This window comes from Pithys albifrons, chromosome 7 (genome assembly GCF_047495875.1).
Source record: "Pithys albifrons albifrons isolate INPA30051 chromosome 7, PitAlb_v1, whole genome shotgun sequence".
In the NCBI taxonomy this organism is placed as follows: domain Eukaryota; kingdom Metazoa; phylum Chordata; class Aves; order Passeriformes; family Thamnophilidae; genus Pithys; species Pithys albifrons.
In genome coordinates, this window is record NC_092464.1 from 43,595,453 (window position 1) to 43,621,660 (window position 26,208).

The window sequence follows — 26,208 nt, forward strand, 5'->3', positions numbered from 1 at the left end:
GAATGTCATCTCTTATCTGATTGTTTGGAATATTACTTAATACAACTTTACTCATAAAATAAATTTCAGTAGCTCTGTATTATCTTGTCTAACTTTTTCCTGTTTTAAAAATAATACCTGCTTTATTTTTTAAAAAATGTCTCTGCAGGAATACAGATCAGAAAAATCTCTTGAAGAGCTTAGTAAACTTGTGCCTCCAGAATGCCATTGGTATGTAATTTTGTCCTTTTAATCCTAAATTAAACTGTGTGAAGTTTATTCTGAAATGAGTAAATGGAGGTGATTTTACTGAACTTAATTCCTTTGCATCAAGTTTTTAGGGTGATATGTAACACATTTTGCTTTTTCTCATTTTAAAGATTATTGTATGAGGCTAAAATACATTCACCACGTTGCTGCCTCTCTGAACCCTTGAAATGATGTTACTGATGTGTGACCTCTAAGAAACAAGGAGCAAATCAGAAATATTTGCTGTAACCTGTAACATTGCAATGCTTGGTCAATGCTATGAATGCTTTTCTGACAAAACACCAGAGAAGAGACTCTGACTGCTCTGCGTGTTTTACCTGCAGTGTACGAGAAGGTCGGGTGGAACACACCCTGGCAAGGGATCTGGTCCCAGGGGACACCGTCTGCCTGTCGGTTGGGGACAGAGTCCCGGCTGACCTGCGCCTGTTTGAGGTACACACCTAAAATGGGTTTAATTCTTCATAACTTCGCTTCTTGTGGGGCAGAGGGGAAGGGGAGGAAGCTGCTGAATACCAAAGTGCAGTTAAGTGTTCTTGTTTGGGGCACACAGTATCTTGATGGGAAATTTGAAATAGTTACTTTCCAAATGTTATCATGCGTTCTTAACCAATGTATGTATTTTCTTGCTGTATTACATGAGAGAAAAGAATTTTTCAATTTCATGTAGTAATGTATTCTTCAAAATTTATTTTTTTTTCGCCCTCAATGTTAAACATCTTGTAAAAACATTGCTTTCAGTCTGAATGCTAAGATTTTGGCAACTGGTTGCAAGTGGTTTTCAGTCTGTATTCGCTTTCAATTTTAGGGTATAGTTCCAGTGTTCATTGATAGTGGAATATTACAAACAAAATGTGAAAATGTGATGGTGTAGGTTTTTCTGTTTGACAGTTTTTGTCAGTGTGTGTCATTATATCTCCTAGCTTACTCAATACTTAACTTGTGATATTAGCACTGCTGGACGTGCTTGAGTTTAAGCAATGGCACTATAATAGTACTTGTATATTCTCTGAAAATGAAGTGTAATGTGTATGTATGTTCATCATCCTTACTTTGATGGTTTGGGTTGAATACTGTCTCACGTTACTTTTCTGTCAGATGGGGCATCCTCAGTTTGTCTTGTTATCTGAGCTGTCTATCATGTTAAAGCAGTTTCTGGATATGAAGATCTATATATCCAGTTTATCCACTCTTGATACTTCATTAATCAGTGTACATTTCATAGACAAAGTCTACATGAACTACTTTCTGAGGCACATTTGTGTTGCTCTCGAGAAATTTGGATTGTTTTTTTAGTCCCCATAGTGTAGTTACTTGAGCGGGTTTGGCTTTTTGTGACTGCAAACACTTTCTGCTTCCCTTGGCATTGTATGGTCTCTGCATTGTTATGAAACTGCTGTTACAGCAGCACCTGCTTTCTTGGTTATACCTGGTATCATGCTATGATAGCAGCATGCCTGGACCTCTTACCAAGGAAAGCAGAAATGGGATTACAAGTTCCTCCTCTCTCCGCAGCCCAACAACAGATGATTATTTTTGCTTAACTACTCTTGCAGATCATTTGAAAAGAAAAGCCTGTCATCTTATTTGCATTTTGTGGCTATTGGGCATTGCTACAAGGTGGTGGGTTTTAAATTGGAGGATCATACAGAGATCATATTTTCAGAGCAAGATCTAGATTTCTTCTGCATATTCTGATTGCTCCTGTCCTAGAAAATAGTAGAAGTGATAACTAGGTGTGAGTTACCTTGTGAAGTCATTTCTATGTTTTTTTTTTCACCTGTCTAATCTTGCAGGGACAATTTTGTTTTTCAAAATGTATTTGAAGACTTTTCCTGGCCTAAATTTTCTGTGTGTTAATGAGTGGTCTATCAAGTGTTATGATAGTCTTCTCTAAAACCAGAGTGTTGCATCAAGAACTAAGATGCCTAGAACAGTGTAGACTTCAAACACAATTCCTTTTGGTAGTGGTGATAAATGTTTCAGACTCGTGGCTGTCTTTCAGCATTAGCAAAGTGGCATCTTCATCTTCCATCTGTGCCTCTTCCAAGTGAGATCTTTATGGGAGTGCTTGTTGCTTTGTGGATCCTTAAAATGTGGTCGATATTGATGTGGCTCCTTGCCATATGAATAAAATGGATTTAGTTTTAATGGTCAAAATTGTGAAACTTGTGTTTACACTATTTAACAAAATATTTTCATGCTTTTTACCCATTTTGTTTCTAAAGGCTGTGGATCTTTCTATTGATGAATCCAGTCTCACAGGTGAGACAGCTCCTTGCTCTAAATCTACAGCTCCTCAGCCAGCAGCAACCAATGGAGACCTTACTTCTAGGAGCAATATTGCTTTCATGGGGACACTGGTCAGATGTGGAAAAGCAAAGGTAAAATCATTGTTGATAAAGAAGAATATTTTCCATGTTTCAACTATTTGAAGTCAATTCTTATTTTTAAAGTTCACCTCTCAGTCACTGGTGTAATACTCTGCAGAGCTTTTCTTATTGGTGCTTTTTCAGGCACTGGTTTAGTAAGAAGACTAGAGCCAGGAGAGCCCAAATTTATAGAGAACAGATGATGTGAAACTCCTCTTTGTAGGATGTGTTGATTTGCTTCTAGAGCTACATTCACAGCTTGGAAAATCTGTGACTGAAAATTCAGTTGTGTCTCAGTAGGTGTTACCCTATTTGAGTTTTGGTACTGGTAGTTCCTAAACTTCAGCAGTGCACGGAATAGCAATTTGTGTGACAGACACAAAATGGTTTTTAGGAAAAATTCTGTACTTGTGTTAAGAATAATTTCATGAACAAAGTTAGCAGTTGTAATGGGCTGAATGGCATTTGCCCACTATCTGAGTCAAGGCTGTCAAGTGCAACCACTAACATTAAAATTAAACCTCCAATTTGAATTGGCTTTTTTTTTTTAGGGGATAGTTATTGGAACTGGAGAAAACTCTGAATTTGGAGAGGTTTTCAAAATGATGCAAGCAGAAGAGGTAAGAGTAAATATTTAGAAGCAAAGACATGGTTTGTAAGTGTGTATTTCATTAAAACGTTTAATTTATTCCATAGGAACTTAGTTAAACATAATTACATTCTTCCAATATTTTGTTTCCTCTAGTGAAGCAGATCTTAGCTTTCCTTGAACATGAAAGAAGTAATTGAATTCAGTGCAACAAACTATCCATAGCTGACCTAAAGATATTACCAGTGAAAATAACATTCCGAACCTGTCTAAATATTTACAGAGTTTTCTATTTGGCTAAATTGAATTTACTACAGATGATTAAAAAATTCCTTTTGAGATATAATTTGCCTTCCAGGGCTCTAGTGCCTCTGTTTTGAAAATCAGTTCTGTTCTTGCTTTCAAGAGCTTTTTGGTCTTGGAAGAAGTGCAGTGGCTTTTAGTCAGCATATTGTTTTGGTTTTTAAATGAAATTTTTGATAAGACCTTTTGTATTAGATTTTTTCCAGACCTCACAAACTCCCAAAAATATTTCTAATAATTTTTTTTAATTCTATGAAAGAATAGTCTGTGTTCTCTAAGTATTGTGTTGAAACATAGGGTATAACTGCACCATGTTCACTGCCTGTCTTGAATTTTGCCTGTGAAGTAATACATGATACAGTTAATTGGTTAACTGCTGTATGTTTGCCATTCATCAAGGCTCCAAAGACACCTCTGCAGAAGAGCATGGATCTCTTGGGAAAACAGCTTTCTTTGTATTCTTTTGGTATAATAGGTAAGATAATTTATGTAAATTAACTACAGATTATCTAATGGAAACTAATGAGTAGGCCTGGGAAATGGAAGGCTTGATCTCCTTTTAAAAAATATTTTATTGGTCACTTTGAATTCATGCCACCAGTCATCTGAAAACTACTACTGTGATGTAACTAATCATGAAGGTGTTTACTTGCTTCTTCCTGCAAATGTACTTTGCTGACTTATGTTTTGTCCTCTAAATGCTTCCTTTGAAATTGCATTGTGCCTTGTATTCTGATTGAAGGTGTGCACAGGTGAGTTCCTTTCTTCACCTGTGCCATACTAGTGCAATCATGCTTTGAAAGTGAAAGAAATAGCAGATTTTTACAGGTAGCAGCACAATGATAAGCTTGGTTTTGACTTTTTGACGTCTTTTTCTTGTCCCTATGAGGCTACAGTACATGTTGGTTTTACACTTTTCCCTACTTTTCCTGTTTTCCTTATAGGAGTTATTATGCTGGTTGGCTGGTTGCAAGGAAAGCATATCCTTGATATGTTCACAATTGGTGTGAGGTAAGATTTTTGTTCTTAAATAGTGTAGATCATACATTCAGAAAATGTCTGAAAGTTAGTGATGTGTTTTATAATATGCTAGCGCACACTCAACTTCATGTAAGTAATTCAGAATGAAAATAGGAAAGCAAATTCATACTTAATGATGCAGTGTGTTCCTGTCAGTGTCTTAAACTGTGCATTTGGATGGTGATTTCTGAGTGTCTTGGGGAACATCTGCAAACAGGCACTAGGAGTTGTACAGTTTGAATTTTCATCACTGAATAAATAAAGTAATTTAATAATAAACTGTGATTTTTATGTGGCATATGACAAAACCAAGTAACTGCAAGCCTTGTGTCATGTAGTTCATTTTCTAGCATTTTATGCAAACTTAATCCCATGGTATTTGCTGAGAACAACCTTGAATTTAGGTGGTTGTTAATAGTTATATAGACAGTACATAAGGCAGAAGTGTTTCTTTAAATGATATGATCATACTCTGGATATTTACCCTTTTGTGGAGGTGGGAAAAAAACCCCCAGAAACTACATCTTTTAGTATTGCCTAATGAGTTATTGTGATCTTGTTTACACTGTCATCAGGGGTTTTGTTTGTTGGTTTTTACATATGCCATTCCCTCACTTCAGTTGCTATTGCAATTGCAATTTGTTCCATCAGTTGTGGCATTTCCTATTTCTGGTTAGTGCTGACTACTCTTGTTCTGCACAATCTGGGTTGCTCTGCACAACCCTGGTTGGTATTTTGTGTAGTCAAAATGGATGTACAATTGATTTCTCCTTCTCCCCAACACTTCTTCATACTTTTGCGTAAGTGGTGAGTAGAATGATCTAATTTGTTACAGTCTTCAGTGGGTGTGTTTTAAAGAGTGGTATACAAGCAGAATCTCAGCAGCTGCCTCTTTCCAGTGTTTACCTCAGTCACCAGACAGCTACAAAAACATGTTCTGAATTGTAAATGCATCATTGCTGTGTAATCTTGTATAACGTTCCAAACCAAGATTTGTGTGTTTGTTTCCATTCCAGCTTGGCTGTGGCTGCAATCCCCGAAGGACTCCCCATTGTGGTGACAGTGACACTGGCCCTTGGGGTGATGAGAATGGTGAAGAAACGGGCTATAGTAAAGAAACTGCCCATTGTTGAGACTTTAGGTATGCCCAGACTAAGCTAGAGGTAGTATTTGGATAGAAAGGTTAGGAAATCAACAGAAATATTGATAACTAATGCTGAAAACAAAGCAGATATTTTACTGGCAACATGGTGGCATCTTTAAACATTGCTAAATTGAACGATGTTACACAGTAGCAATTCAGGTAGATGTTTCTGTGGGCCTTCTAATTGCTTCTGGTTTTTAACTGAAATGCACAGTTAATTGCATGCCATGCTAGCAATATTCTAAACTGAGTGACTGGATATATAAACTATTTAAACTTGATTGCTGAAACATAGTCTTAAATAAGACTTGGGAAATGATTTTTAAACTAAAAATTTTTGGTGTAAATCTAGGAATGATATTGACAATAGAAAGAAAATCCAGATTTGCATATTAGAAAAAGCCCTGTGACCATAATGCACCTTCGGGATGTTATGCTGCTTATATTAAAACTTAAAATAGTTTAAAAACATTAAACTCAAAAACATTCTGTGTGCAGGTTGAGTCATAAAACATGTAAAACACAGAACATGGAAAAGAAATAGAAATACTTGGTTAAATAGTTCTGCTGCATTTGAATTTCTTTTTGCATTTGAAGATTGAAAATATATTTTTCCCAGTGCCTTCAGCAGAGTTTCATTAGTGTTGCACTTTTTTGTTGTTTTTGCAGTTCCTGCTGTCATGTTCAGAAGCATCATAATGCTACAACAATCTGTCAGAATCTCCATTCCTGAGCTAAAAAGCTATATTCAAATTTCACATTTTTGTAATCTTTTCAAGCTTATTAAAATTTGCAGGTTAATTAGTAAGTCACGCTTATGCAACAGAAGTGTTGTGGCTACTGTTAGATAGATTACTTTTTAAATAAAGGAGAATGCTGTAAAGCAGGGTCTTACTGTTCCTTCTTACCAGGAATCACAGTTGCGATTTCAGTAATGTAGTTTGAGATAAAGCAGAATAAAATAAAGGAGAGGTAGTGAATGGAAGGATTTTGGATGAGTTGTGAATTTGGTGTTTTAGTTAGTTTTTTTCTATTTATTGGGCAAATTTGCAAAGAATCTTGTACAATTGTTCATTAGTAGTTGAAAATTTGCTGTCTTTTGTTAAATCTCACTTTTGTTCACAGACAGCTGCAGTATTTCTAGAAATTTGCTTGTCTGGAGTACTTTGGCCTTTGTTAGTTTACTCTCATTGTTCTAAACAAGCATTGTCTTATAAATGTAATTGGTTATTTCAGGTTGCTGCAATGTAATTTGTTCTGATAAAACTGGAACTCTGACAAAGAATGAAATGACTGTTACTCATATTTTCACTTCTGATGGGCAGCATGCTGAGGTAAATAGTGTGATGTTTAGACTTGAATATTCCTTTTTACTTTGTCTTGTGTATCAGCTCAAACATTCTCGAATATGCTGCAGATAAAGCATCCATCAAGAAAGTGTAAATTTGTTGCACCAAACTCCTGTCCCTCAATTTCCAGCCCTCTCTGTTCTTCAGTTAATTTAGTATTGCAGCTTTTTCTGGTTACAGAAGAATTTTTTGTATGATATGTTAAGTTGCTGTAGGTCACAATGAGAGACAGATGCTGAGATACAGCACAAAGACAAGTTGAGAGATTTTGGTTTTCTTCAGTATAGAAAATTGAGAGTATTTTACTTTTTCAGGTGCATAAAAATAAAATTTGCATGTTACAAACATTTAAAATGAGGATATCCAGCTTTTGGCTAAAGGATATTTTGTTGTGTGAACTTTTCATACTGAATATGTACTGTCATTCTTGGGTTTTTTATAATGCATGGAGTTGGAAGTAGGAGTAAGCCATGAAACAGTAGTTGTTGGGGTTGGGGAGTTGCTGAAGTAAATGCACAAAAGAGAAGCAAAAGCAGTGAGGTGTGGAACTAGGAGTGAACAAGTTCTTGAATTCTCTAACTCCTTGATCAGGTTTTGTTTCTATAGTACATTTAACAGACATTTTCTTTTGTAAGCATAAATACTGGCTTTTCTTTTTAGTGTTTCCTATTATTTACCTGTGTTTTCTTATGTATCTGATTGGGTTTTTTTATTGTTAGAATTCCATAGGAATACTGTAACTGCTTTTCTTTCACTACTAGGACAGTTCTGTCTGAGTCATATCAGCTCCTTTTCCCTAATGGAAAGAGAACTTGAAATGGCTCTGAAATACATTAGCTGTCAATGCTGTAGACTTGATGACCCTAGTGGGATGCCTGTTCTTTATGCACTCAAAATACAATTTTACTGGTTTTAACACCTTCCTAAGGTCTCGGCTGAGAGGTTGATCAACTGGGTTTTTTTTTCATTCCTACTGGAGGAAAGTAGAACTCTGCTCTGTACTTCCATTCCCCTGCAGGGGATATGCATTATTAACAGGGTAAAGATGAATAGGAGGGAAAAATTAGAAAGCAAAAGAAAGAAGGAAAAAGAAGGCATGCCTGATACTGTAAGGGAACAATATACACTACATTTATTTATGCTAAGGAGTAAAATTGATACTTGTTAAAGGAATTAGTCAATGTTTCATTGAACTCGGAGTGCTGGACCATTAGAAGCTGAATAAGAAGAATCCATGCACAATAAGTAAAATCAGTCATTATGAGTGACCTATTAAAACATTTCTGTAATTTATATTAAAAAGCTGATAACAATTAACCTGGTGCCTTTGGCTGCTTGTTTTGCAGGTTACTGGCGTTGGTTATAACATGTTTGGAGAAGTGATGCTCGATGGTGAGGTTATTCATGGTTATAACAACCCATCTATTAGCAAGATTGTTGAGGTAAGATCTTGGCACAGAGAGGTGAATTTTAACTGATGATGTTGCACAAGAGCTTTGTGTGGCATTTACTTTGTGTTCTGTTTTCTCCCCTTTCTTCCCTCACCTTTTAGGCTGGTTGTGTGTGCAATGATGCCCTGATTAGAAACAACACATTGATGGGGAAGCCAACAGAAGGGGCTTTGATTGCACTTGCTATGAAGGTCTGTACCTGGTGGGGTTTTTTGCATTCATGGCAGGTGGGAAGTGTGTAAAAATAAGCTGTGGTTTTGTTTTTCTCATTTTCTTCTTCCTTGAGTCTCCTAGATTTGTACTGCAGCTGCTCAACTGCTATGTTTGTTTGGTTTTAAATCTTGGATGTTCTGAAAGATCATAAAAAATATTTAGTACTGAAGTGAAATCTGTTTTGATGATCTTCCAGTTAGTACTGTCTTTTTTACCTGCCACAAACTAATATACCTGTTGAATATTGATTGTGCTGTCTCTTTCCTAGTTCCCATCAGAAGCAGTGAGAAGTTGATAACTGATGTATTGGCGCCTGCAGCATTTATAGCTCCCCTTTAAGTGCAGGGTACAGCTAGTTTGAATTGTGGACACTGTGCTGAAGTGTTTGGGTTTTTTTTTCTTTTGGGAAGGAGGGGGGAAGTTGTTTGTTTGTTTTGAATTGTATCTAGCTTCTTGCTGAGACTCATTCTAAGTCCCCAGTCTTTGACTGTAAAGGACCAGAGTGATGTTATGTTGGCAAGAGTGTGTGGAGACAACAGGCATCTTTCACATCTGTTGCTGAAAGGGGAGTTAGTGATGGGGTTGTGAGGATCTGTATGTACTAGGGGTGGTTTATGGCAGGCTGCTGTTTTGCATCTTCTTTAATTGACATTTTCCCTTGGAGTGGATTAAGGGTAGAGTATGGAATGCAGTGAATTGCATCAAGGCTGGGAACAGAATAGCATTTGAAATGAAGTGCATTTTTTTCTGGAGTCTTCCTGGTTAGTTTCAGTTTAAATGCTTGGGTGATCCTGAACACCAGAAAAAACCCCAGTAATTTCAGATTGGATCATTCAATAAATGAGTCTTCCCCTCTCCAGACTTTTGCCAGTGTCTTGTATTACAGTTTTGTAGGCACTTCCAGCAGAGAATTTATATAGAAGATAGTAAAAAAATTCATTAGTGATAGACATTTTTTGTCAAACCAAGAACTATGTTGAGAGCCTTTGCAAGACTTGTCTTTGGATCAGGGGTAGGAAATGGTGTTAAATGGTCTGACTCATGCTGAAGCCTGAAAGAAGCTTCTAGGTGCCTCCAGTGCTAGTTTGTCAGAAGTCTGTCTAAACTGGAGAGGTGTACACAAAAGCAACTTTGGAGATGAAACTTGTTTCTAATGATGTGATATTTGTTAACTAAGATGTCTTGATAAATTGCATACCTGTTTGAAAAGGTCCTGGCACTGAGGTGGTACTTCTGTTTTATACAGATGGGTTTAGATGGACTGCAAGAAGACTACATAAGGAAGGCCGAGTATCCCTTCAGCTCGGAGCAAAAGTGGATGGCTGTTAAATGCATTCACAGAACACAGCAGGTAAACTTCAATCACTATTTCCCTGTGCACTGGCTCTGTACAACAGTTATCTACTGTGCTTAATATCCTGATTTTTCACTTCAAAAGTTACAGCAGGCTGGCAGCAGTGAGCAGTCCTGGAAATAGGATTTGATCATAGACACAGCTTTGGTTTCAAGCTCTGAAGTGGAGATAAGGAATCACAAGAAATTATTTCCACAAAATGCATACTGGGAATTAGTATTTTGAAAGCTGATCCTTTGAATGTAGACCTGTCTATTTTTTCTTCCTTCTGCCTCCTCAAACATCTAAAGTAATCCTGCCAATCTTCTACTGCTGCATAGTTACATAATGAATTAGGAGCAAGAATATGCATTGGTGTTCAATAGTAAATTTTTTTTTGTTTGAAAACACAGTATTTCTGGTTTTGATGTAGACCTCATGTCTCCAGTGTTGACAAATTTTATTCATGTCAACAGTGTCCTGGATTATCAATACAAACAATTATTTAATCTATTTGTCTGTCTTCCAGTGCTTTCGCATGCATATTTGCATTCATGTTTCATTTAGACCAATCTGAATGTTTTTGTTACAAGTATTGACATCATCACTGCCTGTCAGATAACTGGAGCCTTCTAGGCAATGTGTGCACCAGACTTTATTGGATTTATGGAAAACTTCTAGTACTTCTGACCAAACCCAGGCTTGCTGACAGTGTTCACGTATCACAGTGAAATCTTTGCTTTGGAAACGAAGCATTTGACTCCTTTTATCTGCATGGATTATATGGTTGATTATCCATGTTTGTATAAAGAGTGGTGAGCAGGAATTGGTATAAGATTTTAATCCATGTAAGGATTTACTGTGTCTGTGTTTTGGAATAAGAAATTTTATAAGATTATTGAAAAATTGCTAACAGTTTTAAAGGGAGCATAAATTATTTGAAGGCTGAGAAAATACAGTGGGTTTAGAAACTTAGAACTCTTATCGCTTAAGCCTATAATGAAAGATTGAAGTAAATTGACTACTGTGCATAAATACCTTCACAAAGAGAAAAATAGATATGTTGAAAAAGAGCTTTTTAGTTCAGCTGGAGAGATGAGTGATCAGTGATTAGAAATTGAGCTGAGGCAGCAGTTCTTAATGAAAAGGGAGAAAAGGAAGGAATGAGTTGATTTAGCATTGAAGTTAAAATGTTGGAGGTAGGTGGTGGACTCAGTCCCTTGATACCAAGGCTGGATGGCTGTCTGGAAGATATTAGAGTTGTTAGCCCTGGTACAGGGATGCAGGTGATGTTTATTTGCCTGTGCAGCTGGTCCAGTGATGAACTAAAGGTCTTTCAGGTCTGATGTTCTGTGTAGGTTTATTTTCTGTCCTTCACAGGCCCTTTAGTCTATGAACTGTCGCTCTCAGTGTCTTATGTGTCTGATGTGTTAATGAAATGAGGTATTGATTGTTAGCTTGTCTGTTTTGACATTACTGCTCTTGAACACACACTGTAGAGATACTCAAAAGAACAGATTTTTGTGTTTGCAAGTGTAAGTTTGATTTACATCATGTTCTGAAGACTGAACAAAAGTACAGATATGCCATTCTTAATGTATCCGTGTGTGTGTGTACTTGTGTGTGTGGACATACAAACACACATATGTGCACACAACAATTCTCTTTTCTTTCAGGACAAACCTGAAGTTTGCTTCATGAAAGGTGCTTATGAACAAGTCATTAGGTACTGTACATCGTATAACTGCAAGGGACAGACCCTACCTCTTGCTCAGCAACAGAGAGAGCAATACCAGCAAGAGAAAATGTCTATGGGCTCTGCAGGACTTCGAGGTAAGGCTATTTCAGTGTTTCAAAATAACAGTGTCTTTTAAATGGCACTGCTTATTGTTTAAAAAAAACCAAACCAGAACAACAAACAAGAGCAACTAAAACCACTGGGATCTTTTTTCTCTTGTTCAGTAAGTACCCCTGGGTTGTTTAGTTTTTAGGCCTGTATAATAACATGATTTAACTGCAAGGGGTGAGAAAAGGCACTGTTCCTGTCATCTCTTGGATGTGACCATAAGGAATGGTACATTGCTACTTAATAGCTTCCATACCTTATTATAGATGTGGACTTCTTTTTAATGTGAATGTGTTTATTTTTCTATTACTTTGACTCCTCCACCTTCATGAGTTAGGCTAGCACAGCTGATTGCAGCTCAGAAGATGCCATTAGAATTATCTTCTATGTTAACAAGCTGTGTAGAATTTTAGATAGAACAGGAAATATTTTTCACAAAATGATTGGCAGGAGTTGATTTGGGGCCAGGATTGTACGACTGACTCTTTTTGATGGCTGTAAAGAGAAGTCTAGCCTGTTAGGTCCATACACAGCTTTTGAAAATGATTTATTTATTTAAAGTTAGGGTATTCTGTGGTTCAGAAAATTCCTAACAAGCAAATTAGAAGCTGAGAGGATATTCTCAGAGTGGTATCTCCTTGTGCTGTTCTGTTTGGACAGTCATTCTTCCTGTCTGTCAAACAAAAAAATCTAGGATAATGTTTTGAAAAAAGTGAACTTGCTTTTTCCTTGCAACTCTAGTGTCACTTAAGTCTATTTGAATTAAGAATCCTACTGTAAAAGAAATTCCAGAAAATAGTCAGCAAGTACTCAATAAATCTGTGTTTCTAAAAGAAAAAAAAAACCAACAAAAAACTGATTGTCCCTTTCATCCTCTCACATAAAAGAAATGTAGAGGAAATCACAAAGCTGGATGCTGCCCTCTTTATGCTGCCCTCTTTACACATAGTGAAAGTATAAACACTTTCAGCTGAGAGCAAATAGGAAAGTTGTCTTTAAAACCAGGAATATGACTGGTGAGAAGACTACTCTAGAGGACAGAAATATACATAAATAGGCTATTCTGAATGCACAACAGATGCTGCTACCAAGATTTAAAAAAAAGGAAAATTGCAATTCCCACCCTTCACGTTATGCTGGCCTACTAGTTGGAAACAGCTGTTTTAAATGCTGATGTAAATGCTCATTTCAAATAATAACTCTTTTTTTGTTTGTCTCTAACAGTTCTGGCCTTAGCCTCTGGTCCTGAGCTGGGCCAGCTGACCTTTTTGGGGCTTGTGGGGATGATCGATCCCCCTCGGACTGGTGTCAAAGAGGCTGTTACCACACTCATCACGTCAGGAGTGGCCATAAAAATGGTGACTGGAGACTCACAGGAAACTGCAGTTGCCATCGGTATGAGCAGTTCAGTTCCATTCATTTTTGTACTTGTTTTCTGTTTGGTAATTGTTGTGGAGTGTGGGTATTAAGTCTTTAATGGCTTTGAGTTTTGTGTGTTGGGTTAATATATGGCATAGTGGAATTACCAGGAAAAAAATCAGACAAAAACCTCAGCACCCTGGCTGGTGGTACTTTGGTTTCTGCTTTAATTGTAATTCATCTAATTTGGTTAATACGACCGTTTGCTATTTGAAGCTATGAATTTTCTTACAGTGTTTGTTAATAACATATACCTGATTTCTGGTTCTGACACCCTCAACACCACTGTCCTTACCCTCAGCTGACAGTGGGGAGAAACTGAAATGGCCAGTGGCAAGGAGTATTGACATCTGGCACTTCAGTGCTGCCCAGTACAGTTTTGTCCATACCACTAAGTTTGAAGCTTAAGTGCTGTTAATAAATATTTAAACAAACTATTCTTTTTGCAATATATTACATTAAAGTACAAGCACTTTAGCCAGAATATGAATCCTTTACAAACAGAATGATGAAAAAACAGTTGAATGTGCACCTAAAAAGTATACCCCCAAACTAGTAATACTTTCTCAAAGGGTTTTTAATTTGTTTCCCCCATGTTATTTTTCATTTTTTGTCTTGTCATTTTTGGACTGTGAATTCTTTGAGAGTACTGAGCTCTTGTGTGTGTGTATATGACACCTGACAGAATGACCTGCAGACCTTTAGACCTAAAAGGACTAAGCAAATAAATCCCTAATTAAAATAGACTTTGTAGTGTGTTTTTGTTACTCAAAGAGTTCAGATAATTTCTACAATGTCTTGAATCAATAATGTAGTAAGATGGTCTGCTCTAAACATTTAAAATCTGAACTGCTATGAAAATACTAGGATTAAAAAAATGTAACTGGGTAGTTAACATCTTAAAAGGATAAATTATTATAATGTCTTTTTTATTACTTATTTGCAGCTAGTCGACTAGGATTGTATTCCAAAAATTCACAGGCAATCTCTGGAGAAGAGATAGATGATTTGGATATTCAGCAGCTTTCTCAAATAACACCAAAGGTTTGTTTTGATATACTACTTAATGAAATGCAGTAAAGGATACGCTTATATATTGAAAAATGCACATTTTTTTTCTGTGGAAAGCTAAAATGTAGCTTCTGAGATACAAATAATACTGTTCTAGTAAGTGTCTTTTGGTCTGACATACAATATAGGAATTTATTTCTTTCAACTTACTTACCTTTTTAATGAGTTTATTAGTTTTGTCTCTTTGAACAATTCAGTTCGTTTTTTACCTTTTGGTGCCTTTATTGGAACTTTCATTTTGCCACCTCTCAGTGAACACCACCACCTTTTTGTGTTCTTAGACCATTTTATTTCTGAGTTGCCCAGCTCACGTGTGTGTGTGTGTGTGTATATGTATATATATGTGTGTGTGACTATATATATGTGACTATATAGATATATATGTGACTATATATATATAAACACCTTACAGTCAGCATGTTCAGACAGTCCCTTGTTTTGTTATTCCTAAGAGGAGCTGTCTGTGTTTTTAATGATTTTAATCGATCTGAGGTCACTGGTTTAGAATTTTGAAAGGGTCTATTTATTAAGTTGCTGCTTAATACTTTTTAGTTATTAAATAACTAAATGGATTAACCAATGTCAAAGTTATAAATGTGAAGGCTTAACTCAAATGAAATTGAGATTCAGGTTTAGCTGTGTTGCAAAATTTATGCATCCAATGCTGCTCTGTTTGCAAAAGACTGCAAAATGAGACTGCAGCATGCTTGAGTCTGATGTAACCAAACCAAAAGCCAATATTTACAGTCAGGAAGTGTGTGTGTCAGCTGTGTCTTTCCTTAGTGGCTCACAGAAACTTAGGGGCAAAAAAGGAATTGTGTAGCAAGCAGTAATTTTTGGTTTATTTGTCAATGCTTGTTCTTAAGGGCTGTCCACATTAAATAAATAAAATAGCTACAAACTTACTTAGGCGTGTTTGACCTGAAACCAAATTTCTTTTCTAGGCATTTACTTAAAATCTTATTAGGAATTAATTAAAATCAACCTATAAGATTGAGATTCTCCATACAGTCTAAAGTGACTGTTGAGAAGTCTGACTTCTTGTTAGGCTTCTTAAAGAGGAAAAATGATAAATGTATGGGATTTATGGAAAACTAAATTCCGTGTGCTCAAATTTGAATATACAGAGAAGTCAAGAGACCAAGAAAAATCTGAAAATTATTCCTTCTAAGACGGCCTCTTTATTAATTAGCTTTAAAACATCAGTTGTTAATATTATGATATGTAAACTGGTAAAATTGTAGTATCCTCAGTAACGTGCCACTAGTCCTGATAAGGGAGAAGGGCATTAATTGTGAGTCAACGTGGCAATTGCCTGCGTGAGCTTAGTGAGGAAGGCCAGCAGCCATTGGAGCTCAGTTGCTGCATTATTTTAGGAGGTTTCTAAACTGCATATTCTATCTTGATGTAAGTAGCACCAACTTTGTTTACCAGTACATGCTTTGAATCTTACCTGGAATTAATGATTTCACTTAATTTAAAAAACAACTCACTGGTTCTTCAACTTTAGACCGAGCAAGAATACCATTGGCCTTTGGTAGTATTTTTTGATCCTCTAGTTTTATAAAATCCAGTGCAGTTCTTTACATTTCTCAAATTTTCACTGTTTCTTCATTGTGCTTTTAACAGGTTGCAGTATTTTACAGAGCCAGTCCCCGACATAAATTGAAAATTATAAAGGTACATCTCATGGAGGCTCAGATGCTGGGTTGTTGCTGTGGGTAGTGCTGGGGGTACCTTTTCTTAAACTATAATGTGTTGCAGTGGGTCAAAATGAAATCAGAAATGCATCTGGTATGGAAGTGAAGCATTCTCAAAAATACTATCTAGACAAGTGCATAGTGCCCACAAGAAATAGGCAGCTACTGGGAAGCAGCACTGTGCTTTCTTCTGTGTAGGGAGCTGGGGTGTCACATTGCAGTGGAATTGACTGGGAACTTGAAAGAATCACATATCTGATTCTTCTCAGACAAGGTAAAAGGGCATGAATTTCAAGCCACCTCTATGGCAATGCTTCTATTCAGAAGTTAACAAAAGAAGGTAGCAAAGAGGGAAGTACTCAGTGTAACAATTGGAACAATGAGAAAAGTAACAGAAAGGAGAAGGAAAGTCAAAACACTGAGACAGTTGGAATACATGAAAACTTACAAGCGGGTGATAATGGTAAAATGTCAATACAATACCTTCTTTCTTTTATTAGAGTTTTTGCTTTCCCTGGTGTGTTTTGCTTTCTCTTAAAGGCAAATTTTATATACCTTGGCTTTAAAATGTCAGAATATATAAACTGAAGTTTAACATCTTTTATAAAAATCAATTAGAACAAAACCCGCTGCTTTTTAATTCTGAAGGTTATGGTGCAGTTATAAGAAGTGGGGGAGGGCAGGCAATGACACAAACCTTGTATCTAGAAAAATTTTATGGGATGGGTTATTTCAATTCCTGATCTAAGCTCTTCTCCCTTTTTTTAGTCCCTGCAAAATAATGGTGCTGTGGTAGCTATGACAGGAGATGGAGTGAATGATGCTGTTGCTCTGAAGGCTGCAGATATTGGTGTAGCAATGGGACAAACTGGAACAGATGTGTGTAAAGAGGCAGCAGATATGATCCTCGTGGATGATGATTTCCAGACAATAATGTAGGTGGCCTTTATGTACATATCCGGTACTATATAGTTTTATGAGATGTTGCCTGGGTTAAAACCAACAGAAGTTTCCTGAACATGTAAGTGTAGCAGCTGTGAATGAGGTTTCCACTAAGTCAGGAGGATTATCTTTATGCTGATCACCTGTATTATCCCCTTAAAAAAAGACATGGGAACATAATAGTACAATGGTCAACTAAGCACTTCTGTCTTTTTCTGTATGTGTATAATAATATAAACATGTATTTACCTGTTTAGACCTTTTTCTACTTTAGACTCGTACATAGATCAGATGTAAGTAACAGAGGAGGCTGTGCATGTATGTGCTATAAAAGGTAAACTTTATTTCTACTACTCCAAGTAGAGTTATGGAAGTGGCATGTTAGAAACATAACAGGTGAAATTGTGAGTCTGTTAGCTATCAGTAGAATTCATCTTCATTTAGTTTCTTATTTCAGAAGTATAAAATAGATGAAAAAATGACAGAGCATTCCAGGAAAAGAATATAAACTATTTAGATACCACAAGTGAAGATACGTTACCAGCTTCTGGTAACCAGCTGTTTGTACTTGTTCACTTTTTTATTTGTGTACTTCAAAAAGAGCTTGGCTAAACTTATCCTGTTTTGCCTTTAATTTATCTGACTCCTGCAGGCAGTGATTGTTGTCAGAGCTGGCCTGCTGTTCAGTGAGATAGCCTTCATCTAGAAACTTTGCGTCAGTCTCAAACACTTCAGTTTCAAAATATGACACTTACCCCTTGGGAGGAAGTGAAATGTAGAGTACTTAGTTAGCAGTATGTTACAGGATGATGGTGAGGGTTAAAAGGTTTCCCTACCAACTCAGCCAACAGCAGTGAGCTGTTATGCATAAACAAGAGAGAAGGGAATCATTTTAGCTTAGTCAGCAAAGTGCATAGGAAGGACATATGGAGTAAGTACTTTGCATGGGCTTGATGAGGCTTTTGATGGAATGCTTATCCAGTTTTGCTCCCTTCATTAGGAAAGTTCTCAGTAGGAAAGTGAGAAGAGTAGTGAATGCTAAGGATAAGAAAAAATATGAACTTTGATACTTTTGCATCCTTCCTCAACCCTTTAAATGTTTTTTTTCTTTAAAGTTACAGGAGGAATGCTGATTAATTGGTATTCTTGGCTATTGGGGGAATGGAAGAAAGAAATCAGTTTAAATGGAGCAAAGTAGGCCCGATTTGGGTATTAGAAAATCCTTTTTCACTGTGCTAATTCCGGTAATGTCATAGGCAAGTTGTGACATGTGCTAGGGGTTGAGAAGATTATCTGTACATATTTCATTCTGGTGCAGTAAGAACACATGATCTTTTAAAGTCATGCTGTCTTTGTGGGTTCTCTCTAAAGTGTCTGTGTGGAGTTACTTGTTTTTGGGGGTTTTGGGTTTGTTTTTTTTTTAAATTATCTCACTTGAATCAGAAGGTCTCACCAAGGATGATGGTGAATTTTGAACCAGGAGGAGATTTTAGTAATAACCTTTCATTTTGAAAGTTAAGCAGCTGGAAAAATAACTTGTGATAAGTCACAATCACAGAATGGTGTGGGTTCTCATAGTCAGGTTGAAAAACAATGACTGCCAAAGTTAGAACATCAACTCAATTTCTTGCCATTTTTATTGCTGCTTGAATGAATAGCTATTTTTGCTTTAACTATTTTTGGCAGTAGTTTTATTTGTCTAGTGATGTAATCTTTGTTTTTAATTACAGGTCTGCAATTGAAGAGGGTAAAGGAATTTATAATAACATTAAAAATTTTGTTAGATTTCAACTGAGCACGTAAGTTTGCAAAGTTGTCACTATCCGAAGTTTCTGACTAAGTTGTGAGTGAATGAATGAAAGCAGCATGAAGCAGATGCAGAAATTCATGTCAATATTGCAGATTTCATGGAGGATGCTGATATGCTGTGTTTTTGAGTTTTTGGGGATTTTGAAAGTACCAGAAGATAGAGCAATAAACAAAGGAAACGCCATAGCTACCTTTGGGTCCCTGTTGAAAGAAGCTGTTTATAGTCAGTCCTCCTTAACCAGAACATGCATTCAAAAGAAGGGAACCAGGGTTAGTTCTGATGTGATCCCTATCCTGGTTTGTGGAATGAGTTAGCTATACAAAGCTGACTTCCTTTTCTTGTGTAAAAGGATCCATACACTGGCTATATAATGTGTGTGTGTAAGACAAGAGTTTATTAAGCCCTAGTTTCAAAAATTTATCTTACTGACTCTTGATTCATGAACATGGTTTTTCTCTTCACAATGTTGTTCAGGTACATTTTGAAGCCTTCATGGCATTTCACAGTGGTCTGAAAGTTGCAGAAATTAAAAAAAAAACCAAACCAAACCCAAAACATAAACCCCCAAACAAAACCAAAACAAAGAAACCCACCCCCACAACCAACAAACAGCAAATGCCCCCACCCAAATAATCCCTAAAAGCAAAAAAGCAAACCAAATGTCAACAAAAACTCCCAACACAACAGAACATGGAAAATACCAGCTTTACCTGCATAAAACTTAGAAGAAGTGACATGTATTTCCAGTTTTGGCTAGTGTCCTGCATTGCTAGAAGACTAGAAATCTGCTTCTGAAAAATAATGAAGCCTAGATATTCTAGGAAAGTGTGCTTGCCTGTTAGCTTTGGGAATGGTAGCCTCAGGTTTTTGATGAATAAATTACCCTTTTTTTTTTTCTATCCCTCTTTGAAGGAGAGCATAATAGGGTTCAGTAGAGTGCTAAATTTGGAATTATTAAAAGCCTTGCTCTCTTCTTGTTCGTTATGAAACCACTTAATCTTGCACTGAGAGCAATTAGTGCATACTTGTTTACAGATAATACCAAGCTAATACTGAGCTTGCAGCCAGCTAATCTGTTTTTCAGTCTTTCTTCTGGCCTTCTCATCTGGCTAATAATGATGAGTGATGTAGGTATTTTTAGGGAGCTTGGGTAGTACCTTGCCTGGAATGATCAGTCCAACTAGTGACAGGTGCACAGAGTGATTTTGTTTACATCAGAAGTGTAAAAGCAGGTTTTCAAAACCATGTTTAGAAGTTCTACTTCTGGCACAATAAAAATATAGCACCCAGTTCCCCAGTAAAAAAAACCACAAAACAATTAGGTGAAGGTGAATGGTAACACTGAAATATTACATAAAAGTTTGTGAGGTTTTTAAATGCAGATTTGCTGCCTTTTTATTTCCAGAACAATGCTGTTTTAAATATGTATTGTGTTAGGATTAGTATCCTAAAGGATTTCATGCTCAGCCTTTAAAGTTTGGCTTATGTCAGTCATGATTCACAAGGTCAAAGTCTGTATCTACTCTTAAAGAGTTGAAGTATTTATTACAAAGCACTTATCAGTGGATCTTCAGAAACATTCCATGCTGACAGTTACAAAAATGGGTTCTTTCAACAGGAGTATAGCAGCACTGACTTTAATCTCACTGGCTACATTAATGAACTTTCCTAATCCTCTCAATGCCATGCAGATCTTATGGATCAATATTATTATGGATGGACCTCCAGCTCAAAGGTAAGTAATTACTTTAAATTCCACTAGGTTCTGTAGTCTTTTTATTTCAGCAAGGAAAATGCTTGTAAAGGAAACTGTGAAGTGTTAAACTTGAATGAGCTGTTTCTGGTACAGCAAACTTTTTGTTTGAATTACAGTGTTTGCAGTGTGGTTCTGAGTTAATTCCATTTGTCTTGCCTTAGTGACTGATGCTATTACGGGGTCAGTGAGGATACCTAAAGAGCAGTGGATATGCCCACTAAACATGTATGCAGGGTTTTGGCTTCCCTCTGGGGTCTCCCTCTGACCCTCTTCACTGCAGGGAGATGGTGGTGGGAGAGGTGGAGAGGAACTAGCAACAAATCCTCTTTCTTTCAACTTAGAAAATCTATTCCTTAAGTTAGAAGCAATGAATTATTTCTATAATGATAAAAACATAAGATGTTCTTTTAATTGTAAGCCTTGGGGTGGAGCCTGTGGATAAAGATATTATTCGAAAGCCTCCAAGAAATTTGAAGGACAGCATTCTGACGAAAAACCTGATTGTTAAAATCCTGGTTTCATCAGTAATTATCGTGTGTGGAACACTGTTCGTCTTCTGGAGAGAGGTAGGACCAAAGTGCAAATCTTAAATTAGTAACAACCTCATTTCAAGGGAATCTTTTTTATACCAGTGGTTGGAGTTGAGAATTAATGTGAACTTGGTTGCAAGGTTTGCCCTTACTAAATACCAGCAGATTAGAGAGGAAGGTTTTCAAAATAGTTGTTGGAATGAGAAATACAGTTTTATTCTCCAGTCTCTATTTTAACACAGACTTTTCCAGGTCCCAGATCTACCTGGAAAACTTTGGCCCATAGAAAGTAATTGTACAAATCTCCTAGCCAGACTGTTATGAAACAGCCATTTGACTTTCCTTTCCCAGTAGAGAAAAATGCTGTTTGAACTTTTGGTAGTGCATCATAGAATTCTTGCTATTCCATGTGCTTTCATAAATGTTGGTCAGGGGGCTTCATTTAATCATAGTTGGAACTACAAATTGTTATAAGTTACAGGTGTGTAATTTTTGCTTTATGATTTATTAAATCAGCTTGGGGCAAAGAAGCTGAAACTTTTGTTTTCATTTCCTAGCTAGGAGAACTTGAATTATTATACTAACTTTGTTTAATTGTGTCAGGTTTAAAGCATGCTAAAGCCATTTCATTTTCTTTTGTTGGCAGTTAAGAGACAATGTAATAACACCTCGAGATACAACAATGACTTTCACCTGTTTTGTATTTTTTGATATGTTCAATGCTTTGAGTTCTAGATCTCAGGTAAGTGATTCTTATTTTCCATTTACACAATAAGCACAATTTTCTTTGAGGGAAGATCTTGCTGTGTTTGTTTCAAATATTTTCCTGCAAATATACTTCACATCTGCTATTAAGCTTCAGAGTTTCACATTTTTATTAGGTAGGATTTCTGAAATTGCAGGTAAGTGAGGTTACTTAATCTGTTTAAGCAAGAAATTGTTATTCCAAGCTGAAGTGTGATGGTCCTTTATAGTGCTGTGTAGACTTGGTTTGTTGTTCTTTTCCCCCCCTGAAAATTCAGCAGCCTTACCAGAATCTGAAATTTCATGAAGGGTTTTATATTTTGTAATCCTAAACCTGTAGTCCAAGGAAAATTTCTTCAGCTGTTCTGTCTGTATTTTTTTGTTTTAAGGAAACAACTCTGAAGTTTTGTGCTAATACACATTACTGCATTTACTCTTAATTTGCAGTCTGTTTTCTGATGTGAATTGTCAGTCATGAAAAAAAGCTTCCTTCAGTACAGAGGGAACCGTTTTCTAATGCACTGTAGTTACAGAAAGTGAGCTTGATGTGCAAGTTGTTGACTATAAAGACGGGTCTTGTACTCTGTTTACCAGGCAGAAAATGCAGTTAAACTGTTCAAGAAAACTTGTTCTGGTTTACCTAAAAGATCAGCAATAGTATTTTACATTTTTCTAGGAATCCGGACAAAAAGAAATTGTAGTTACAAATTATTTTCTTGTTTAAGTAATGAAGATTACATATACAGTGTAACTATTACTTCTTTTACAGACAAAATCTGTGTTTGAGATTGGACTTTGCAGTAACAAAATGTTCTGCTATGCTGTCCTTGGATCTATAATGGGGCAGTTATTGGTCATTTACTTTCCTCCACTTCAGAAGGTTTTCCAGACAGAGAGCTTGAGTATCTTGGGTAAGAGCAGTTCCCTTTTCAAAACTGTTATTGCAGACAAAATTATAGACTTTGTAGTTTTTGAGCGCTGTTAATTTTCCTGTTTCACAAGTTTTTTCTCTGATTATAAACACCTTATTTAGAAGTCCTGATCCTTTATTATCAATTGCATTGTCATAGGGTAAATAAAATTAGGATTTTAGGAAGCTATAGATACATAATGCTGTTGCCTCATTAAGACTTAAGTTTATTACTTTTGTGGTTTTCTGGAGTTGAATGATTGTAATGAAATACGTGTATTTATGTAATTCTTTTTATTGTAGCACAATTTCTGATTGTATTAATATTGTTTTCAGAATTAAGTTAATTATGTTGTTAAAAATAAGGTTACAAATACCTTACAAGCTTGTAGTATCAGCCTGTCCTTACTGGTTTTATGCTTGTTAGTCTTCTGTTCCTGCTGAACACTGAATCTTGCTTCATTTCTCCTGAACTTACCCACCGATTGGGAGAAAATTTGAAAGTGTTGTCCTTTTCTGTGTCTCTCCTCAATCTTAAATAGCAATTTAAAAAAGGCTCATTATCTCTTCCAGATTTACTGTTTCTTCTGGGACTCACTTCCTCTGTGTGCATAGTGACTGAGGTAATAAAGAAGTTTGAAAGAAGCAAGGAAAAGATCCAGAAACGTGGAAGTTCTTCTTCGTCAACTTCGTCCTTTCTTGATGTATGATGCATATTGCATTCCTTTGTTTGCAAACTTAGCGATTGCTGTCTAAAGATGTAGGAGAAAGCAAAACAATATTTGGAGGATAATGAAATCCCGAGGGCTTTTGACAAGCCCTTTGTTTCACTGGCTAATGACGAACTTCATGTTTCAAGACTGTTTAGAATTTAACTTCCAGCTGTGGAAGTAACAAATGAAATTATGCAACTTTGGTAACAATTTTCCTCAAACATGAATTTACTTTTGAGATTGAATGGTATTGCGGGGTAGGGAGGGGGGCAGGGTTAATTTAAAGAAAGATCTAAGCCCAAGTTCCATTTTCTGCACTTAAGAGATATAACTGTGTAAATCCTTCTCTTAGATATAAATATTTTAGTTTGTTTTTATTTAAAGCGTTGTACTATTCTACTTTTATGGTGGTGGGACTTTGCTACTAATACAAGGATAAAAATATTTCAGAGGCATTCCACTGGGTTTAGAGTCTGTCACAAGAGTGCCATATTCTAGCTACTGTATTTATTTACTTTATCCTGCAATGTGTAAACGGCTCAAGTACCTTGTGCTACAGTTTTTTTGTATCCCGGGTTTTGAGTTTTTTTGCACAGGATGTGACCGCTGTTGGATCACTGTTTTTCTTTTCTTTTTCTGTGATTGAAAAGCCTATACTGCAATTTGAAGTAAATGTTTGCTTTTCTTATAAGTGTGTTGTCTCTGTTTGAAAAGAATCTGGCATTTACACCAAGTGAACATGCTTGTTTTGATATAATTGTATGTACAGGCTTTGTTTCATGTCTCCTTCCGCCTTTACTTTAGGACATGACTGTTAGATCACTTGAGTGATTATAAGACAGTAATTATTGAAGTTATTTGTAGTGTACTGAATTAGAAAATGAATGCAATAGTCTTTGCTCTAATGGCAATGGTCCCCTTTGAAAGAAGCTTCATTTTCCTTTCTTCTTCCACCCCATTCATAAAAATAACTTTTACTGGTAATGTAACTTTAAATTTTAACCTACAGAATTGCTTTTGTGGCTGGAAAGGCATTATAATAGATTTGTGGCCTGGTATGTTGAAAGTATTTTTGATATGTTACATTGCCTGAGTATATTCACTAATTGGAAATAGTCTTACTCCTCAAAATAGTCTTGTAGCTGTTGTCATCATTGTCTTCTCATCAGAGCAGGACTCATCACCCCTTGAGGAAATACAGGAACTATCATCTAAGGAATCTTGGAAAGAGGATGTCTGAGATCTCTGGGGGGAGTCCAAGACACAGTGGTATCTCTTTTGCTTGTAGACATGTGCATATGCACCTTTCCTCACCGTAGCCTGGAAGGGTGGCAGTGGCACTGGCACTGGACTGTGCTGTCACTTGATGAAGAATGTTGGAAACAGGCACTGGAATATTTTTTACCATTGTGACTTGTCCCACATTCCGTGCTCAGAATCAGGGGAGTTCATGGAAAGCATGGCACTTTGGGAAGTGCTGTATGAATTTCTCTGCCAATGTTATTTTAATTCTTCTCTTCTTTTTGGCTCTGGAGACTGCCTGACTTGGCCAGGAAGCAGGACTGCAGACAGGGCACAAGTGCCCCATGGAGTCTGCTTTACCCACTGCTCTGCCTGGCCCTGGGCCTGCTCAGTGTGCACACACCACTTGGGCTGCCAGTGTGCTGGAGCCGTGACTGGGTGAAGGCCAAGACTGCAGCGTGTGGCCTCATCTCCCTGTGGGTTGTTCTGGGGACCACTGAGCTGGGGGGGCCCAACAAGATGCCCTCTGACAGAAATGATCTCATGTCTTTAAGCTGAAGTTTCTTGTTCACATCAGTTCTGCCTTTCAGAAGTTGAACAGATTGGACAGGTGTTGAACCACTACTAACCTTGGCAAGTGGGTCTGTAGCGATTCAGTAATGTTGTCTATTGTATTCCAATACAATTTCAGAACACTTTATTAATCAAATCCTGAGTATTCATCAACAAAGACAGATAGTAAAAATTGATAGTGCATGCTGATGAAGAATCTCTAACAAACTTCAGTTTTGAGAAAGGACAGCAAATATACCTTTCCCATAGTAAGTCTTAACTTGTGGCTGATATTCTTCCATGGGATTTTCCTGCTTTGTGCTCTGCTGTGTCTTGGAGCCCCAGAAATCTAGCCAAGTACAGAAGTGCAGATCATGCCAGATTTTTGTCTTGGAAGTGTCACTGTTGAGTAGTTTTTTTTTAAAAAAAGGAGTTATTTAGTACCCTTTAACCAGCACAAGTCTCACTTTCTGAATGAGGTGTGTCAGTCTAGACAAGAAGTAAAATTTCGGTCTCTTAAGGACCATTCTGCCTTCTTGTAGGGTGAACTTAATTGAATGCAGTTCAGTTTAAATATGCCAGAAGTTTTGGTGCTGTGTTCTCTAATGGAAGTTGATATACCAGTAATAAATCTAGCTCAATGTCATTATTTATAAAAAAATGCTTGGACTGAATTCCATTGCCATTGTTTTGGCTCCACTTGTGGCTCATTACCACATTACAGCACATTGGAGAGATTTTTCTCCAGAGCAGTTGAATCAATAGTGGGAACTTTCCACAAAAATTAAGAGCCATTTTTTACGGGGTGAAAATAGGCAACAACCAAGGAATTTACTTGCATTTACTCAAGTATGGAAAAAGGAATGTTTTGGCTTTAGTAAGTAAAGGTCCTTTATTATTATTATTATTATTATTATTATTATTATTATTTATTATTATTATTATTTTTTCCT

At 36.6% G+C, this 26,208-nt stretch overlaps 1 protein-coding gene across 6 annotated transcripts in view; it reads left to right on the forward strand.

Annotated features, from left to right (window-relative positions):
* ATP2C1 (ATPase secretory pathway Ca2+ transporting 1) overlaps positions 1-24,223 on the forward strand; it is a 61,937-nt gene extending 37,714 nt beyond the window's left edge. For all 6 annotated transcript variants that reach the window (XM_071561204.1, XM_071561209.1, XM_071561205.1 and 3 more), the window contains 22 exons: positions 149-210; positions 573-681; positions 2,475-2,630; positions 3,170-3,238; positions 3,910-3,985; positions 4,455-4,521; positions 5,547-5,671; positions 6,911-7,008; positions 8,370-8,465; positions 8,576-8,665; positions 9,934-10,038; positions 11,697-11,853; positions 13,091-13,261; positions 14,232-14,329; positions 15,986-16,036; positions 16,825-16,991; positions 18,729-18,797; positions 20,427-20,543; positions 20,983-21,130; positions 21,741-21,836; positions 22,608-22,749; positions 23,322-24,223. In XM_071561204.1, the coding sequence (XP_071417305.1) occupies positions 149-210; positions 573-681; positions 2,475-2,630; positions 3,170-3,238; positions 3,910-3,985; positions 4,455-4,521; positions 5,547-5,671; positions 6,911-7,008; positions 8,370-8,465; positions 8,576-8,665; positions 9,934-10,038; positions 11,697-11,853; positions 13,091-13,261; positions 14,232-14,329; positions 15,986-16,036; positions 16,825-16,991; positions 18,729-18,797; positions 20,427-20,543; positions 20,983-21,130; positions 21,741-21,836; positions 22,608-22,749; positions 23,322-23,458 (2,406 nt within the window). In that variant the 3' untranslated portion in view covers positions 23,459-24,223. The remainder of the gene's footprint in view (positions 1-148; positions 211-572; positions 682-2,474; positions 2,631-3,169; positions 3,239-3,909; positions 3,986-4,454; positions 4,522-5,546; positions 5,672-6,910; positions 7,009-8,369; positions 8,466-8,575; positions 8,666-9,933; positions 10,039-11,696; positions 11,854-13,090; positions 13,262-14,231; positions 14,330-15,985; positions 16,037-16,824; positions 16,992-18,728; positions 18,798-20,426; positions 20,544-20,982; positions 21,131-21,740; positions 21,837-22,607; positions 22,750-23,321) is intronic.
* The last annotated feature ends 1,985 nt before the right edge of the window (positions 24,224-26,208 follow it).